Source organism: Delphinapterus leucas, chromosome 2 (genome assembly GCF_059928025.1).
Source record: "Delphinapterus leucas isolate spDelLeu-1000000601 "Yukka" chromosome 2, BTC_Dleu_Yukka2, whole genome shotgun sequence".
Lineage (NCBI taxonomy): Eukaryota > Metazoa > Chordata > Mammalia > Artiodactyla > Monodontidae > Delphinapterus > Delphinapterus leucas.
The window spans coordinates 72,865,756-72,884,894 of NC_143130.1; the positions used below are offsets into that span (position 1 = coordinate 72,865,756).

Consider the following 19,139-nt stretch of genomic DNA (forward strand, 5'->3'; position numbering starts at 1 on the left):
ACTTGAGTCAAGCAGCTTGTCTCCCCCTCACTCTGCCCTGCCTCTGCTCCCTGGCTTAAGCTGTTCTCTCCCTGGAGTTATGCTCTCCACCCAGCCTTTTCCCTGCTCACAGGCTGTTCTCCCACCCTCCAGGGTCCAGATCAAGTCCCATCTTTCCTGAAGTTTCCCCAACCCCCCATAAGGACTAGAATATTCTCCTCCCTCTGAAGAATATCATCACTTAATGATCTGTACCTCTTATTTTGTATTTAGCAGATGCAGATGTGACCGTCATTTTAGAATATGTTCTAACTAGATCACGTCTTGCACTGTAGCCCTTGCTGCTATTAAGAGGTGTTTCCAGAATCCTCAAACTCTTAAATTACTCTAGAAGCAAGTATAATGCTGAGTAGAGAATATCTGTTAGGTTGCAGGTGCTGGGGCAGAGGGAAGGAAGCAGGAGGGTGGCCCTGTACTTGCTCATTGGACAGGCAGTTCACACTTGGGACTCAGCACAACTGTGGTCCTTCCCCATAGCTAAAAATTCTAATGATAGCTGAAAATGTGAACAATAAATCTGAGAATGCCAAAACTTCCTAACTTTCATGTATCCCCTACAACTCCCTACACTCAAAGGTCTCCTGTAGGAACAGGTTGATGGGGCAGATAACTTACTGATCACACTGAAAGCTGTCTGATCCTGTAGCATAAAGACTCAATGCCAATATGATGGGAAATTATCTCCCAACATGGGGTGGAGAAGCCTTTTGAGTCTTACATACAGTAAGACACTGACAAAAGAGGGCAGAGAGTAGAAATGAGGGAATTAAAGGATTTGCCCATCTGGCCCCATTTGACCTCTCTGCACTCAGATTATCGACTCTACCTCCTCACATGATGCTCTCATGTGGGTGTGGTGATGACCCCAGTGACCCCGAACAGCAGGGCTTTGCACCATCCTGGTAGGGATGACATTGTATTGAGCCAGGGAGCCACTCCCTGGTGTGGGCTCCCTGCTAAGCCCTGATTATTTGCAAAATGCCAGACTGTGGTCAGGAGTCTAGATTTAAGTGTATATTATAGGCAGTCATGAAATTGAATTATGTGAATGAGTTTTGCTTTGTTTTTTAAGGCAAGAATAATGTGGTCTAAAATACATAAAAAAGCAAATCCCTGGCTGTTGTGAATATAATTAAACTAACAGCTACTACACTTGATCTTAGCCAAAAGGCTCAGAAGCTATGTGTGAATTTTTAATGCTTAGATTTCAGCTTTAGTAGATATTGTTGACTAATAATAATTGACTTTCTCACCAACAGTGCATGAGAGTTCCAGATATTCCACAACCTCATCAACACTTGATATTGTTAGGCTTTTAAAAATTTTAACTCTTCGTGTGTCTGTGTGTTTGTGTGTGTACTGTTATCTCATTGTTTCATTTTGCAGTTCACTGATGACTAATGAGGTTAAACAACTTACATGTTTATTGGCTATTTGGATATTCTGTTTTGTGAGGTGCCTGTTAAAATCTCTTGCCTATTTTGGGATCTTTTTCTTATTGATTTGTAGAAGTTTTTTGCATATATTGGATGTGAGTACTTTGTCAGATATGTGTGCTACAAATATCTTTTCCCCCTCTGTGATTTGCTTTTTCACTTAAGGGTATGGTGATGAATGGAAGTTCTTAACTTTAATGTAACTCAATTTATCAGTATTTCCTTTATGGTTAGTCTTTTTTGTAACCTTTTATGAAATGTTTGCCTTTTCTAAGGCCATAAATATATTCTCCTATTTTATCTTCAAGCTTTTTTTACCTTTCACATTTAGATGTACAATCTATCTGAAATTGACCTTTGTTTATGATATGAGGTAGAGGTCAAGATTATTTTTTTCTAGGTGAATATCCAGTTGGTCCAGAACCATTTATTTAAAAGACCTTCATTTTCCTACTGCTTTGCAGGGCCAGTTTTGTCATAAATCAAGGATCCATATATGTGTGGATCTGTTTCTGGACTTTTTTTTTCTGTTCTATTGGTCTCTTTGGAAGCTCTTATGTCAATACCACACTGTATTAATTGCTTTCACTTTAAGTCTTGACATCTGATAGTATAAATCTTCAACTGTGTTGCTTCTTCTTCATAATTGTCTTGGCTTTTCTTGGCCCTTTGCATTTTATTTAAATTTTAGAATTAGTTTGCCAATTTACACCAAAAAATGTGGTGGAATTTTGATACATGGGATCTATAAATCAATTCAGGGAGAATTGATATATTTACAATATTGAGTCTTACAAGCCATGAATGTGGTATGTTCCTCCATTTAATCTAATGTTTTATAGTTTTCTGTGTAGAAGTCTTATAAATCTTGTGTTAGATTGAGTCCTAGGTAATTAATGCTAATATAAATGGTATCAATCTCTAATGAAAAATTTTTTAAAAATTTTATTTTATATTGGAGCATAGTTGATTAACAATGTTGTGTTAGTTTTAGGTGAACAGCAAAGTGATTCAGTTATACATATACATGTATCTATTCTTTTTCAAATTGTTTTCCCATTTAGACTATTACAGAATATTGAGCAGCATCCCCTGTGCTAAACAGTAGGTCCTTGTTGGTTATCTGTTTTAAATATAGCAGTGTGTATATGTCAATCCCAAACTCTAACGAAATTTTTAAAAGATAACATTTACGTGGTTTTTTTTTTTATGTAGAAATACAATAGATTTTTGTATATTGACCTTGTATCCAAAGACTTGCTAAATTACCTTACAATTCTTTTGGATTTTCTACATATAAATATGTCATCTAGAAATAATGGTGGGTTGGTTTCTTTCCAATCCTTATACCTTTGTTTTATTTTTCCCTCTCTTTTTGCACAGGCTAGTACCTCCAGTGCAGTGTTGAACAGAAGAGATGATGGGGACACCTTTGTCTCATTTCCAATCTTGGGGGTATATTTTAATATTTCACCATTAAGTGGGATGTTTGCTTTAAATGTTTTAGAGATTTTCTTTGTTAGGTTAAGGAAATTCTCTTCTATTCTTAAGTTGCTAAAAATGGTTTATTGTTTCTTAAAATCATGAGTGGATATTGATTTTATCAAGTGCTTTTTCTGCATCTATGGAGATAGCTAATTATACACTTTTTCATTTTTATTCTATTGATATTTATCTTTATTCCCATTGATTAATTTTGGAATGTTAATCCAGTCTCTCATTCCTGAAATAAACTCAACCTGGCAGTATTGTATTTTTCTATCCATAATTATTTTTGATAAGATTTTTGCATTTATTTTCATGAAATATCAGCCTCTAATCTTCTTGTCAGGTTTGGTAATTTTTTTTAACATTAAAAAAAATTAATTAATCAGTTTTTTTTGGCTGCATTGGGTCTTCATTGCTGCACACGGGCTTTCTCTAGTTGCGGCGAGCAGGGGCTACTCTTCCCTGTGGCGTGCGGGCTTCTCATTGCGGTGGCTTCTCTTGTTGCGGAGCACGGGCTCTAGGCGGGCGGGCTCAGTAGTTGTGGCTCGCAGGCTCAGTAGTTGTGGTGCGTGGGCTTAGTTGCTCCACAGCATGTGGGATCTTCCTGGACCAGGGCTTGAACCCATGTCCCCTACATTGGCAAGCGGATTCTTAACCACTGTGCCACCAGGGAAGCCCCCAGGTTTGGTATTAAGGTGATGATGAAATCAAAACAAGTTAGGATGTATTCCTTCTTTTCTGGAAGAGTTTGTGTAGTTTGATATTTCTTTCTTAACCATTTGGGTGCAAACTTGATGAAATGCTTTAGAACTAGTGTTGCAAACCGTGTTTTGGGAAACAGTGGTCTAGAGAGCAAAACTTAAACATGAAATAGTCAGTTGCTGTCAATTTGAATGCTCTTGTTTTATTCATTTCCTCCCTTAGGCAGCACGGGCCTTTCCCTTCCTGGCTCTGTGGGGCTTGGCTAAGTCACCACATAGGAGAGCAGTGAGCCATTTGAGACCTGAGCCTGGTCCTCAGGAATTCGCTCTCTCCCTGCCAGCAGGAGGCCTGCCCCAGCCCTGCTCAGCCACCTCCACCATCTTCCTCTGACAGAATGAATGCCCTGGATGGTGTCCCCTTCAAGGTGCCCAAGGGCTTTGTGATAGGGACAGAGCCCCTCCCTGGGCCAGAGCTCAGTGTCCCAGACTGCAGGGAGCTTCTGCTGGGTTCTATGGTAAGGATATCTCTCTTTCTGTCTTCTCATCCCTGGGTCTCTGGGTCTGATGCTGAGCCTCATTAGGTCCCTTGTTCCTTGATTTTAACTGGCAGCCAGTCCTGTTCTGGTATATTCTAGGAAGTTCGGAAATAACCCAAGAGGAAAAGATATTTCATGAAGAAGGCTAGTGTCCTGGTGTTGGGGGCTATTTAGTGGGTCTTATTTTAAGTTTAGAATAACTGGAAGGTTGCCTGTATAGAGTAACTGAGAGTCATAGCAAGGATGCTCCAATTCCTCTGTTCTCTATCAGCCTGCTGCCAATTCTAAAATTCCACCATTAGAATCACGTAGTTGGGCTAAGATACTATCTCCAGAATCCTCCATTAAAATGCAGACAGTTACATGGGACACATCAGAAGGGATTACTATTCCACAGACCCAAAGCACATCTACCCTGGGGGCACCCTTGAGGCACCCCTTGCCCCACAGCTCACACACTGGGATATGCACCCAGTATATATGGTGGTATCACATACCCTCAGGATAAACATGATTATTTAACTTCCAAGTGAGTCAAATTTACTTGACGATTTAGGAGGAAACCTATTGCATTTATATTATAACACAGATGTATCATGGGGTAGAAGGCAAAATTCACATGAATTTTTAAAAAATGAAAGAAAAGGCTTGCAGAGAACTGTGGAGCTGGTGTTGGGTCTCTTGGGACTGAGTCCTCGGGCTCTTCTGTCCTCAGTCAGCGCTGTCTGTGGGCTAACTTTGTAGGAAAGTTTGAGGATCTAGTTCAGCTCTCACTCACTTTTGCATATGAGGACCTGAGGCTCAGAGAAGGGAAATGATTTGTCCAAAGATAGTGGCAGTGGCAGGACTAAAACCCAGGTCCTGACTCTAGATCATTTCCTGATAGCTAAGAGAAGGATTGAAACATGAAAGCCATCAGACAGATAATGTTCGAGGGCAAAAAAAAGGGTTGTGGGAAGTGAGGTGCAGAGAGCATAGTCCAGGAAGGAGAGGCCTGGGGAGGGTCAGGTAGAGAGGCATGAGTGGCCTCTGGGGACAGGAGCGGAGACTTATCTGCAGACCCTGGAGTTGCACTTAAGCTCCTTAGGACCCAGAACAGAAATAAGCTTTGTAAAGCCCAGAGCACAGTGTCCAGTGGCCCACGCTCTGTGGGGCAGGAGCTCTTGCTCTCCCCAGGCAGCCTGTGCTGTGGGTCCTCTGGCAGTAGGGCCTGTATTGTTGGGAAGAGGAACTTGCTTTACTAAACTCCAGGGGAGGTAGACTATCACAACTTTTCCCTCTCTGCTGGGCTCAAGGCAAGCTGGGAAGAGGCTATTCTGAAGGTTATTTCTCCTCGAAGCAGAAATGTGTACCCTTCTGCCAAGTCTATGTCTAGTGTCCTAGCCCATGTGCTGGCCCTTGCTCTGCCTCCTATTTTTGGGGTGGGCATCTGTTCTCCCTTGTGCCTGTTTCCCTTCCTGAGCCTCCATTTCTTTTACTGCTGTGGCAAATAATCAAACAGAGACTCCAAGTATGATTTACAGCCTCTCCTGGTCAGTCTTCCAAATGTACTGGGCTGTATTCCCAGTGTTTGGAATTGAAACACATTTTCCCATAGCAACAGTGTTATAGCTAGTAGTTAGATTATCACATGAACCTGTAGTGGCCTAAAGAGAAAAAATTCTTACCATTTATTGAGCACCTGCTATGCACCAGGCCCATGCTAGGTGCTCTTTATACGTTCACTCTTCTCTCTCATTTTTATGACCCGTTTAGCAGGTGGGTGTTCCTTCCCCATGGCACAGGAAACCAAAGTTTCCACCCAGGTGACCAACAGGGTCATGTGGCTTGTAAGTGACACAGCCAGGACTCCAACATGATCAGACCCCAAAACCCATGTCCACTCCCTGTACCCTACTGCCTTCCCAAGGAGCCTCAACAAGTCTGTGTTTTGTTGTTTCATCATAGTTTCATCATCCCTTTAATCAGAGTTAGTTTCCCTTTTGTCAATTAAAATTTTTAGAAAGAAAATATATTCATACAGTTTGAAATGAAATACATATATATACATGTATATATATGTATATATATGTATAGCACAAGGGTCAACAAACATTTTCTGTAAAGGACCAGATAGTAAAAACTGGCAATTACTTAACTCTGCTGTTGTAGGGAGAAAGGGCCATAGACATTACAGAAAGTAGTGGATGGGTATGGCTGTGTTCCAATAACACTTTATTTATAAAAACAAGGTTGGAGGTCAGTTTGGCTCCCAGACAGTTTGCCTACCCTGAAAGAGTGAAAAGCCTTCTACTGACACCTTCCCATCTGTCCTGTCCCCACCTCTACTGGTGACCTCTGTTACTCATTTTTTAAAATGTATTCTTCTGGAGATTCTTATGTGTGTATATACAAGCAAATACAGCTATTTCCTCCTTTTTTACACCAAGGGTAGCATTTTGTATACACTGTTCGTCTTGATTTTTTTCACCTAATATATTTTAAGACCTTCCATATCAATACATAGAAAGCTTCTTCACTTTGTTTTTCACTGTATTGCGTTAAATGAATACATCGTACTTTATTGAATGAATCCCCTCTTGATGGACACTTAGGTTCTTCCCAGTCTTTTGCCATTACAAACAATGCTGCAGGGAAAGACTATGCAGATGTCCTTTTGAATTGAAGTGTGTTACCATATTGCCCTCCATAAGGGTTATATTGATTTACATCCAACCAGCGCTCTACAAGGGGCCTATACCTCAGCTCCACTCCCCAACAGAGAGTCATAAGATGTTGGATCTTTGCCCAGGGATAGGCAAATGGTATCTCAGTGTAGTTTTATTTTGCCTTTCTCTTATCCTTAGTGAGGTTGAGCAGCTTTTCATGTGTTTAAGAGCCATCTGTATTTTCTTTTCTGTGGACTGTCTGTATCTTTTGTCCATTTCTCTGTTGGGCTGTTGGTCTTTTTCTTATCTATTTCTAGGCACTCCTATATTAGTCTGTGTTATCAGAGCTGTTTTCCTTCCAGTTGTCATTTGCCTTTGACCTTGCTTATGGGGTATATTTGCCATGCAGATTTTCACATGTGCTTGTGTGTACTTTCATGGCTTCTCAATTTTAATTCAGAGAAATGTTTTCCCACTTGAGGTTATAAAGGATTTCTCTCCTGTTTTCTCCTAGTACTTTTATGGTTTCATTTCATACAATTGAATCTTTGATCCTTTTGGAATTCATCCTCGTGTATGATGTGAGGATGGATCCAACTTTATTTCCTTTCAGCTGACTAACACCATTTTTGACTAACACCATCTTCTTCCCATTGCTTGAGATGGCACCTTATTATTTACTAAGTCCCATAGATATTAATTTCTATTTCTGGACTTTCTGTTCTTTACCTTTAGTCTATCTGTGCCAGTGCCTTAGCTTTAATTATTGAGGTTTTATAATATATATTAACAGCTGGTAGGGCCAGTCCCCCTTATTTCTCTTTTTGTCCCCAGAGTTTTTCTGGCTATTCTTATTGGTTTGTTTTTCATATTGAAATTTAGAATCATCTTGCTTAGCTTCCACAAATCACAAGTGCTGGTATTTTTTTTTCACATCTTTATTGGACTATAAATGCTTTACAATGTTGTGTTAGTTTCTGCTGTACAACAAAGTGAATCAGCTATATGTATACATATATCCCCATATCCCCTCCCTCTTGAGTCTCCCTCCCACCCTCCCTATCCCATCCCTCTAGGTCATCACAAAGCATCAAGTTGATCTCCTTGTGCTATGGAGCAGCTTCCCACTAGTCATCCATTTTATATTTGGCAGCGTATATATGTCCATGCTACTCTCTCACTTCATCCCAGCTTCTCCTTCTCCCCCTGTGCCCTCAAGTCCGTTTTATACATCTGCGTCTTTATTCCTGTCCTGCCACTAGGTTCACCGCTTTTTAAAATTCCATATATATGCGTTAGTATACGGTATTTGTTTTTCTCTTTCTGACTTACTTCACTCTGTATGACAGATTCTAGGTCCATCCACCTCACTACAAATAACTCAATTTCGTTCCTTTTTATGGCAGAGTAATATTCCATTGTATATATGTGCCACATCTTCTTTATCCATTCATTTGTAGATGGACATTTAGGTTGCTTCCATGTCCTGGCTATTGTAAATAGTGCTGCAATGAACATCGTGGTACATGACTCTTTTTGAATTATGGTTTTCTCAGGGTATATGCCCAGTAGTGGGATTGCTGGGTCATATGGTAGTTCTGTTTTTAGTTTTTTTAAGGAACCGCCATACTGTTCTCCATAGTGGCTGTATCAGTTTACATTCCCACCAACAGTGCAGGAGGGTTCCCTTTTCTCCACACCTCTCCAGCATTTATTGTTTGTAGATTTTTTGATGATGGCCATTCTGACTGGTGTGAGGTGATAACTCATTGTGGTTTTGATCTGCATTTCTCTAATGATTAGTGATGTTGAGCATCTTTTCATGTATTTGTTGGCCATCTGTATATCTTCTTTGGAGAAATGCCTATTTAGGTCTTCCACCCATTTTTGGATTGGGTTGTTTGTTTTTTCAATATTGAGCTGCATGAGCTATTTGTATATTTTAGAGATTAATCCTTTGTCAGTTGCTTCGTTTGCAAATATGTTCTCTCATCCTGAGGGTTGTCTTTTCATCTTGTTTATGGTTTCCTTTGCTGTGCAACAGCTTTTAAGTTTCATTAGGTCCCATTTGTTTATTTTTGTTTTTATTTCCATGTCTCTAGGAGGTGGGTCAAAAAGGATCTTGCTGTGATTTATGTCATAGAATGTTCTGCCTATGTTTTCCTCTAAGAATTTGATAGTGTCTGGCCTTACATTTAGGTCTTTAATCCATTTTGAGTTTATATTTGTGTATGGTGTTAGGGAGTGTTCTAATTTCATTCTTTTACATGTAGCTGTCTAGTTTTCCCAGCATCACTTATTGAAGAGGCTGTCTTTTCTCCATTGTATATTCTTGCCTCCTTTATCAAAGATAAGGTGACCATATGTGCATGGGTTATCTCTGAGTTTTCTATCCTGTTCCATTGATCTATATTTCTGTTTTTGTGCCAGTACCATACTGTCTTGATTACTATAGCTTTGTAGTATAGTGTGAAGTCAGGGAGCCTGATTCTTCCAGCTCCGTTTTTCTTTCTTAAGATTGCTTTGGCTATTCGGGGTCTTTTGTGTTTCCATACTAATTGTAAAATTTCTTGTTCTGTGAAAAATGCCATTGGTAATTTGACAGGGATTGCATTGAACCTGTAGATTGCTTTGGGTAGTATAGTCATCTTCACAATACTGCTTCTTCCAATCCAGGAGTATGGTATGTCTCTCCATTTGTTTATGTTATCTTTGATATCTTTTATCAGTGTTTTATAGTTTTCTGAGTACAGGTCTTTTGCCTCCTTAGGTAGGTTTATTCCTAGGTATTTTATTCTTTTTGTTGCAATGGTAAATGGGAGTGTTTCCTTAATTTCTCTTTCATTGTTAGTGTATAGAAATGCCAGAGATTGCTGTGCATTGATTTTGTATCCTGCAACCTTACCAAATTCATTGATTAGTTCTAGTAGCTTTTTGGTGGCATCTTTAGGATTTTCTATGTATAGTATCATGTCATTGGCAAACACTGACAGTTTTACTTCTTCTTTTCAATTTGTATTCCTTTTATTTCTTTTTCTTCTCTGATTGCCGTGGCTAGGACTTCCAATACTATGTTGAATAATAGTGGTGAGAGTGGACATCCTTGTCTTGTTCCTGATCTTAGAGGAAATACTTACAGTTTTTCACCATTGAGAATGATGTTTGCTGTGGGTTTGTCGTACATGACCTTTATTATGTTGAGGTAGGTTCCCTCTATGCCCACTTTCTGGAGAGTTTTTATCATAAATGGGTGTTGAATTTTGGCAAAAGCTTTTTCTGCATCTATTGAGATGATCATACGGTTTTTATTCTTCAATTTGTTAATATGGTGTATCACATTGATTGATTTGCGTATATTGAAGAATCCTTGCATCCCTGGGATAAATCCCACTTGATCATGGTGTATGATCCTTTTAATGTGTTGTTGGATTCTGTTTGCTAGTATTTTGTTGAGGATTTTTGCATCTATGTTCATCAGTGATATTGGTCTATAATTTTCTTCTTTTGTGATATCTTTGTCTGGTTTTGGTATCAGGGTGATGGTGGCCTCGTAGAATGAGTTTGGGAGTGTTCCTCCCTCCACAATTTTTTGGAAGAGTTTGAGGATAGGTGTTAACTTTTCTCTAAATGTTTGATAGAATTCACCTGTGGAGCCATCTGGTCCTGGACTTTTGTTTGTTGGAAGATTTTTAATTATAGTTTCAATTTGATTACCTGTGATTGGTCTGTTTATATTTTCTAATTCTTCCTGGTTCAATCTTGGAAGGTTGTACTTTTCCAAGGGTTTGTCCATTTCTTCCAGGTTGTCCATTTTATTGGCATAGAGTTGCTTGTAGTAGTCTCTTAGGATCTTTTGTATTTCTGTGGTATCAGTTGTAATCTCTCCTTTTTCATTTCTAATTTTATTGATTTGAGTCCTCTCCCTCTTCTTCTTGATGAGTCTGGCTAAAGGTTTATCAATTTTGTTTATCTTCTCAAAGAACCAACTTTTAGTTTTATTGATCTTAGCTATTGTTTTCTTCATTTCTATTTCATTTATCTCTGCTCTTTATGATTTCTTTCCTTCTACTAACTTTGGGTTTTCTTTGTTCTTCTTTTTCTAGTTGCTTTAGGTGTAAGGTTAGAATATTTATTTGAGATTTTTCTTGTTTCTTGAGGTGAGCTTGAATTGCTGGGAGCTTCCCTCTTAGAACTGCGTTTGCTGCATCCCATAGGTTTTGGATCATCACGTTTTCATTGTCGTTTGTTTCTAGGTATATTTTTATTCCTTCTTTGATTTCTTTAGTGATCTCTTGGTTATTTAGCAGCACCCTGTTTAGCCTGCATGTATTTGTGTTTTTTACTGTTTTTTTCCTGTAATTGATTTCTAATCTCATAGTGTTGTTGTCAGAAAAGATGCTTGATACAATTTCAATTTTCTTAAATTTTCCAAGGCTTGATTTGTGACCCAAGATGTCATCTATTCTGGAGAACGTTCCGTGTGCACTTGAGAAGAAAGTGTATTCTTCCACTTTTGGGTGGAATGTCCTCAAAATATCAATTAAGTCTATCTGATCTACTGTATCATTTAAAGCTTGTGTTTCCTTATTTATTTTCTGTCTGGATGATCTGTCTATTGTAAATGAGGTGTTAAAAGTCCCCCACTATTATTGTGTTACTGTCAATTTCTCCTTTTATGGCTGTTAGCATTTGCCTTATGTATTGAGGTGCTCCTATGTTGGATGCATAAATATTTATAATTGTTATGTTTTCTTCTTGAATTGGTTCCTTGATCATTATGTAGTGTCTTCCTTATCTCTTGTAACAGTCTTTATATTTTTATTTTTTAAAAACTTTTATTTATTTTTATAAATTTTTAAAATTTATTTTATTTATTTGTTTTTGGCTACATTGGGTCTTCGTTGGTGCGCATGGGCTTTCTCTAACTACAGTGAGTGGGAGCTACTCTTCATTATGGTGGCTTCTCTTGTTGTGGAGCACGGTCTCTAGGTGCGCAGGCTTCAGTAGTTGTGGCATGAGGGCTCAGTAGTTGTGGCTCACAGGCTCTAAAGTGCAGGCTCAATCGTTGTGGTACACAGGCTTAGTTGCTCCACAGCATGTGGGATCTTCCCGGACCAGGGTTCAACCCCGTGTCCCCTGCCTTGGCAGGCGGATTCTTAACCACTGCGCCACCAGGGAAGCCCCCAACAGTCTTTATTTTAAAGTCTATTTTATCTGATATGAGTATCGCTATTCCAGCTTTCTTGTGATTTCTGTTTGCATGGAATATTTTTTTTTCTTTTTTAAAAATAAATGTATTTATTTATTTATTTTTGGCTGCGTTGGGTCTTCATTGCTATGCATGTTCTTTCTCTAGTTGCGGCGAGCAGGGGCTACTGTTCATTGTGGTGCGCAGGCTTCGCATTGCGGTGGCTTCTCTTGTTGCGGAGCATGGGCTCTAGGCGTTCAGGCTTCAGTAGTTGTGGCACGCAGGCTCAGTAGTTGTGGCTCACGGGCTCTAGAGCGCAGGCTCCATAGCTGTGGTGCACAGGCTTAGTTGCTCCGCAGCATGTGGGATCTTCCTGGAGCAGGGCTTGAACCCATGTCTCCGGCATTGGCAGGCGGAACCTTAACCAGTGTGCCACCAGGGAAGTTCCCAACAGTCTTTATTTTAAAGTCTATTTTATCTGATATGATAATTGGTATTCCAGCTTTCTTTTGATTTCCATTTGCATGTAATATCTTTTTCCATCCCCTCACTTTCAGTCTGTATGTGTCCCTAGGTCTGAAGTGGGTTTCTTATAGACAGCATATGTAAGGGTCTTGTTTTTGTATCCATTCAGCCAGTCTGTGTCTTTTGGTTGGAGCATTTAATCCATTTACATTCAATGTGATTATTGATATATATGTTCCTATTACCATTTTCTTAATTGATTTGGGTTTGTTTTTGTGGGTGTTTTTCTTCTCTTGTGTTTCCCACTTAGAGAAGTTCCTTTAGCATTTGTTGTAAAGCTGGTTTGGTGGTGCTGAATTCTCATAGCTTTTGCTCGTGATTTCTCTGTCAAATCTGAATGAGAGGGCTTCCCTGGTGGTGCAGTGCATAAGAACCTGCCTGCCAATGCAGGGGACAGGTCCTGGTCCAGGAAGATCCCACATGCTGCGGAGCAACTAAGCCCATGCGCCACAACTATTGAGCCTGTGCTCTAAAGCCCGCGAGCCACAACTACTGAAGCCCACATGCCTAGAGCCCATGCTCCGCAACAAGAGAAGCCACTGCAGTGAGAAGCCTGTGCATCACAACGAAGAGTAGCCCCTGCTCACTGCAACTAGAGAAAGCCTGTGTGCAGCAGTGAGGACACAACACAGCCAAAAATTAAAAAATAAAATAATTTAAAAAAAAAGACTCATTAGCCACCTTTCTTAAAAAAAAAAAGTCTGAATGAGATCCTTGCTGGGTAGAGTAATCTTGGTTGTAGGTTTTCCCCTTTCATCACTTTAAATATGTCCTGCCCCTCCCTTCTGGCTTGCAGAGCTTCTGCTGAAAGATCAGCTGTTAACCTTATGGAGATTCCCTTGTATGTTATTTGTTGCTTTTAATATGTTTTCTTTGTACTTAATTTTTGATAGTTTGATTAATATGTGTCTCCGAGTGTTTCTCCTGGATTTATCCTGTATGGGACTCTGTGTACTTCCTGGACTTAACTGACTATTTCCTTTCCCATGTTAGGGAAGTTTTCAACTATAATCTCCTCAAATATTTTCTCAGACCCTTTCTTTTTCTCTTCTTCTGAGACCCCTATAATTTGAATGCTGGTGCATTTAATGTTGCCCCAGAGGTCTCTGAGACTGTCCTCAATTCTTTTCATTCTTTTTTCTTTATTCTGCTCCCTGGCAGTTATTTCCACCATTTTATCTTCCAGCTCACTAATCCATTCTTCTGCCTCAGTTATTCTGCTATTGATTCCTTCTAGAGTATTTTTAATTTCAGTTATTGTGTTGTTCATCACTGTTTGTTTGCTCTTTAGTTCTTCTAGATCCTTGTTAAACATTCCTTGTATTTTCTCCATTCTGTTTCCGAGATTTTGGATCATCTTTACTATCATTACTCTGAATTATTTTTCCGGTAGGTTGTGAACTTCATCTTCATTTATTTGGTCTTGTATGTTTTTACCTTGCTCCTTTGTTGTAACATATTTTTTTGTCGTTACTTTCTTTCTTTTTTTTTTTTTTTTGGTGGATGGGGCTGTATTCCTGTCTTACTGGTTGTTCAGCCTGGGTCTTTGTATCCTTTTATTCCTTAAGTCCTGTTGACTGTCTCATTATCTCTCAGTCTCTTTCTCTCCATGACTGCCTCATCAGTTCTGAAGTTGTCTTTTTCATTCCTCTGTCCTTCACAACCCACTTATTTTGCTCCAATCTCTTTCTCTGTCCATTTATTCTGCACACAATTACAAATATCCCCTTGGGGCCAGAACTGCCCTGGGCCCTGAGAATACAGAGAGAAATAAGATACACTCAGGGAGCCACACTTAGAACAGCTAAGTTATGTTCCTCTCTCCAACATAGGGTCATTCAGGGGTGGGAGGGGGCAGTGCCTGTCTGCCTTTCTGCCTCCCATTTTCCCCACACACACCACTTCCCCCAGCCTTAACTGGCCATCATTGAGCACTGAAATTGCCTTTTGAGAATACTTATATTTTTTAATGGAGTTTTATATTTCCAGTTCTAAATTTTAATGGTAGGTACCGGGAATATTTTATTTTTGCCTCATTTACAAACTCTCAATTTAGGTTATTTATGTGGGCTCCAGATTTATTTTTTAGTTGGCTTGATCTGTAGTGGAGAAAGCACTACAGTCAGATGCACAGAGGAATCCCAGCTCAACCACTCACCACTAATCTGACCACAAGCAAATCAAATTTTCTGAGCCTCATTTTGGTAATCTGGAAATAGGAATAACATTAGGACCTAGTAAGTAGAGTTCAACAAAAATTAGCAATTTTTACATTTCCTGGGCCCCAAAGTAACCTTGGATGGCAGCGAATGGGATGGGGGCAAGTATCACTCCACAGAGAGGTTGGCAGGCCTGGGCCGGCCTCCAAGGCCAACTGCTCAGTGACAAATGATTCTGGGCTCAAGTGAAAGCTTCTTTGCTAAGAACAAGTTTTGTTGGAGAATTTTTTTAAGCCCCTGTTGTTCAATTATATACTGAATGGCAAAGGGACTTAGATATTTGTTTTCACTGTTTCAGTCTATTAACCTATTCCTCACTTTGTCCTTCCTGCACAGTTTGCCGTTAAATTGTTATTGATATCCATCCACCCAGTGCTAGCTAAAACTAAGGGTGAGGGTGGGCTGCGGTGAATGCCTGGGGCTTAGAATCAGAAACTGTCCAGGCCTGGTGAGTCTATGCCTGAATAGGTTCCCCAGAGGCCAGAAGGTAGGGGTGCGCCCCCAGCCCTGGTTTGCCTGGCGGAGCCTCATTCGGCCTTCTTTCCGCAGTATGACTTCAGCCTGGAGAGGAGGGCACTCTTCTGGGTGGAGGCTGTAGTCCGGGGACCCTGCCAGGTCCAGTGCGACGCCCCGGGGGCAGCTTCAGCCCCTCCCGCCTGGCTCTTGCTGGTCAGCCCTGAGCAAGGGCTGGAGCCCATGCCTGCCGCAGCGGAAGGTCCTGAGGCTAGACCGCAGGAGCATCCTGAGGAGGAAGAGGTGGAGGAGAAGGACCAGGATGAGGAAGAAGCCTTCTCTGCCATGGAGGAAGAGCCGGATCCCTGCAGCCCCCAGCCCAGCTCCTCGGCGAGCCCCAGCCTGAGCCAACACCGGTGCTCGCTGGACGTGCTGCGCGGCGTGAGGTCGGAGCTGGCCGGGGCGCGGCGGCGGCTCTCTGAGTGCAGGCTGGCCACCCGCCCCCGCAGTCTCCTGCACCGCATCCGCCACCGAGCTCTGAGCCTCTGCCCTGGCCCCGCGTCATCCCTGGGCCCGGCACTCCCGCTCCCCAGCGCCCCAGTGCCACCCCTGGGCCCCGAGCCATCGCTCCCCAGCACCCCTGCGCTGCCCCCGCGGCCCTCCACGGCTGGCGCCGTGCCCCCGCTGCGGAGCCACAGGCCCGTGGTTGCGGTAAGGAAACTGCCCCCATGGCCGAGGCCACATCTCAGCAGTGAGGCCCCCGCAGTCTGGGTCTCCGGCCTGGTTCGAAGCCTCGGTCCCCTCCTCTTCGTGCACCTCCTCCCTACCTGCTCTCACCTGACCCTATACCATGCAGTCTTTCCTGTGGCCCTTTGCCTAGAATATTCCCTGCTCATAGGTCCCTAATCCCTGTTTCTCACTGTGCCTTCTTTGCTTCTATTAGGGTGCATGTCACAATAATTGTAATTACCCAACATCTGTCTGTCTCTTCCAATGGAATATGATTCTTCTTGGGCAGCGATCGCATTTATGTTTGTTTCCACAGCACCCAGCAGCACACTTGGCCCATAGGGGGTGCTCAGTGAATGTCTGTTGAATCAGTGAATGTGGCTCAGATCTAGGGCTTCCCACCCAGCAAGGCTTGCTGTAGGATGAGTGAGGGGAAGGCTCAATCAAGGAATATTCACTGTACAGTTACTTCCTTCAAGAGACTGGGTTGGAAGAGACCACGTCAAACGCACAGGACAAGGAGAGTTGGGCAAGGAAGTGTGAGACAAGGCAGCACTGTACAGTGGGAGGAATCAGGTATTGAGAGAGAGGTGAGGGTTGCTGCAGGATGGGAAGGCTTCAGGACAGAAGATGTGTACCAAGAAGAGCTGGGAGCAGATATGAACATATGGTGAAGCCAATGAAGCTTAAGCCTCAGGCCCCTCACTAGCTCCTTCCAAGGCCTTGTACATAGTTTTATATCCGTAACTGTGTCTTTTTTCTTTAAGTGGTCCAGATTGTGTAAGTATCAAACTCCACAAAACGTGGATCTGGAACAGATGGGTTAGGTCAGGATTAGTAGCAGGAGGTGGCAGTTAGGCACAGCTTTCTTCCCCCCAGCAGTTCCACAGTCAGGCGAGGAGATGCAACAGAATAAGGCCAAGGTGAGATTAAATCCAAAAGACAGATTCAAGGTCTGGCATTTCCCACTCACTGCTGTGTGAGCTTAGGCAAGTCACTGAACTGCTCTGAGCCATCTCTTCTCTACCTGTAAAGTGGGCAGCAACCCCTCACACAGTTATTTAGAGCGAACAGAGCAGAGACTGTGTAAACTGCACAGGCCGCGCCCACATCACGGACTAGCTGCCGATGCCAGGATGGCTCTTCCCTGGTCCCAATTAAATTTAACTCTAGCAACAATCCTACAGCAGGGTTGGGGGGAGGATGGGGCAGATGTTCTGAAGGGGAGGAAACTGAGGCAGAGAGCAGGTAAGAATCTTTTTCAAGGTCACAAGAGTAGACTCACATCCTAAGATTTGCATGTTTTTCACCTGGGGTAAAGGGCAGATCCTAGGATGAGGTCATGGCAGGGAAACCCCTGAGAAGATGAGGATGGGTGGGGAATTCACATGTCACATGCACTGTGCTCCTGAAGTCAGGGCAGCAGCTAGGCTTTTCTTGGGGAGGAGGGGACAGGGAGGTATGTTCGGGGTTAGCAGATGGGTGCTTCTTCATGGGGGACGGGTTAGGGGTGATGCCAGCCAAACCAATTGAAATGCCTTCAAGCCACCCTCCTTAGTCCAGGGTCTGTGTGGGTTTCCCCAACACCACAGCTGTACCCAGTTCCTACCCTACTCCATGCCCAGCCAAGCCCCAGCCAGCCAAACTCAAGAAGGAAGATCTGGCTGGGAAGATCACCCCTGCTTCCCCCTTACTAAGGTTTGGGGTAAAGAACCCTGGATTTGATTCTGAGTAGGGTTCAGGTCCCAAAAGTGTATTGCTTACCAGGTCATTAAGTTGCCTGAACCTTGACTTCAATATCTGTAAAATAGAATGAGCCTATCATATTTCTCTTTCAGGGTTGTTTTACGCAGTAAGTATTATCATCTACTGGCAGTTTCTGTATGCCAGGCCCTTTGCTAATCAGTTTTCTCACCTTGTCTTATTTAAGCCTTGTAATAACCCTGTGAGGTATCTGGTATAATTGCATCCACTTTACACATGAGTAAACTGAGTAAACAGTGGAGAGCTGGGATTTGAATCCAGGTCTGCAGGACTCCAAGCCCCTCACAATATTAGCCCCTACACTCTGTAGAGAGGGTGGTACATAAAGGCATCTTTAAAAATGTCCTGCCTAGCCAGGTGTCACCTCCATGGTAACTGACACATCCACTTGTCTGTGTTTCAGTCCCTCAGCCCGCATACCTGCCTGCCACCTCCTGGGCAGGTGCCCCAGCCTCTCGCCACCCACAGATTGCACCCTGATTCTGCTGACTTGCTGTCCGCCCTGAGCCAGGAGGAGCAAGACCTCATCGGGCCAGTGGTCGCCCTGGGGTATCCCTTGCACAGGGCTATCATGGCTCTACAGAAGACTGGGCGGCAGAGCCTGAGCCAGGTGAGTGGAGGACCCAGAACTGGGGGGCTGTGGAGCTGGAGCCCAGTGAGTGGCCACGCTCTTTTTATCTTCAACTTGAAGATATTTTATGTTTTTCTCTAGAGGCAGAATTTCAGCTTGGAATCAATTATTGGGGGTTGTGAGCAAGTTTCTAGACCCTAATGCTACCACCTCCGTAGGAGTTTATCAGGAATCCCCATACCTACTTGGGGAGTCTCAATATTCTACTCCTGTCCCAGTCTCTGCCCCAGATACAGAAGACTGGAGCTTTGGGCAGCCACGAATCTCTCCAGAGCTGCCCGATAACACTTTCTGCAGCAGGAGAGATGTTTTATTCCTGTGTTGTCCAATACAGTAGCCACTAGCTATGTGTGGTTACTTGAAATGTGGCTAGTGTGACTGAGAATTTTAATTGATTGTAATTAATTAAAATTTAAAGGTAAATAGCCACATGTGGCTACTGGCTACCATATTGGATAGCACAGCTCTAACCACTTCCCTCAACAGTTTATCCGTACCCATACCCATCTCTCTCTCTTTCTATCTACCCATCCGTCAATCTAGTCATCAGTATTTGCTGGGCACTTCTTGGGTGTTCAGATGCAGCTAGGAGCTATGGGGAAAACCAGTATTGTAGGTTAGGTTCCCCAGGAAGCAGACTCCAATGGAGTTTGGCATACAGGATATTTATTAAGGAGACCCTTGGGAACAACTTCTGGGTAAGGGAAATGACAGAAGCAAGGATGGGTAGAGGGAGAGGTTGAGCTTTGTAGACCCAGTGAAAGCCAACTCCACAGCTTGGA

The 19,139-nt window shown here is 42.4% G+C and overlaps 1 protein-coding gene and 1 pseudogene across 3 annotated transcripts in view; one reads left to right on the plus strand and one right to left on the minus strand.

Moving 5' to 3' along the window:
* Positions 1-19,139, plus strand: part of UBAP1L (ubiquitin associated protein 1 like) — a 32,295-nt gene that overhangs the window by 4,215 nt on the left and 8,941 nt on the right. For 2 of the 3 annotated variants that reach the window (XM_022579772.2, XM_089907106.1), the window contains exons 2-5: positions 2,859-2,930; positions 3,888-4,179; positions 15,330-15,944; positions 18,130-18,336. In XM_022579772.2, coding sequence (XP_022435480.2) covers positions 4,060-4,179; positions 15,330-15,944; positions 18,130-18,336 — 942 coding nt within the window. In that variant the 5' untranslated portion in view covers positions 2,859-2,930; positions 3,888-4,059. The other variant, XM_030761699.2, reaches the window with a different exon arrangement.
* LOC115802771 (U2 spliceosomal RNA) lies at positions 1,121-1,222 on the minus strand (annotated as a pseudogene).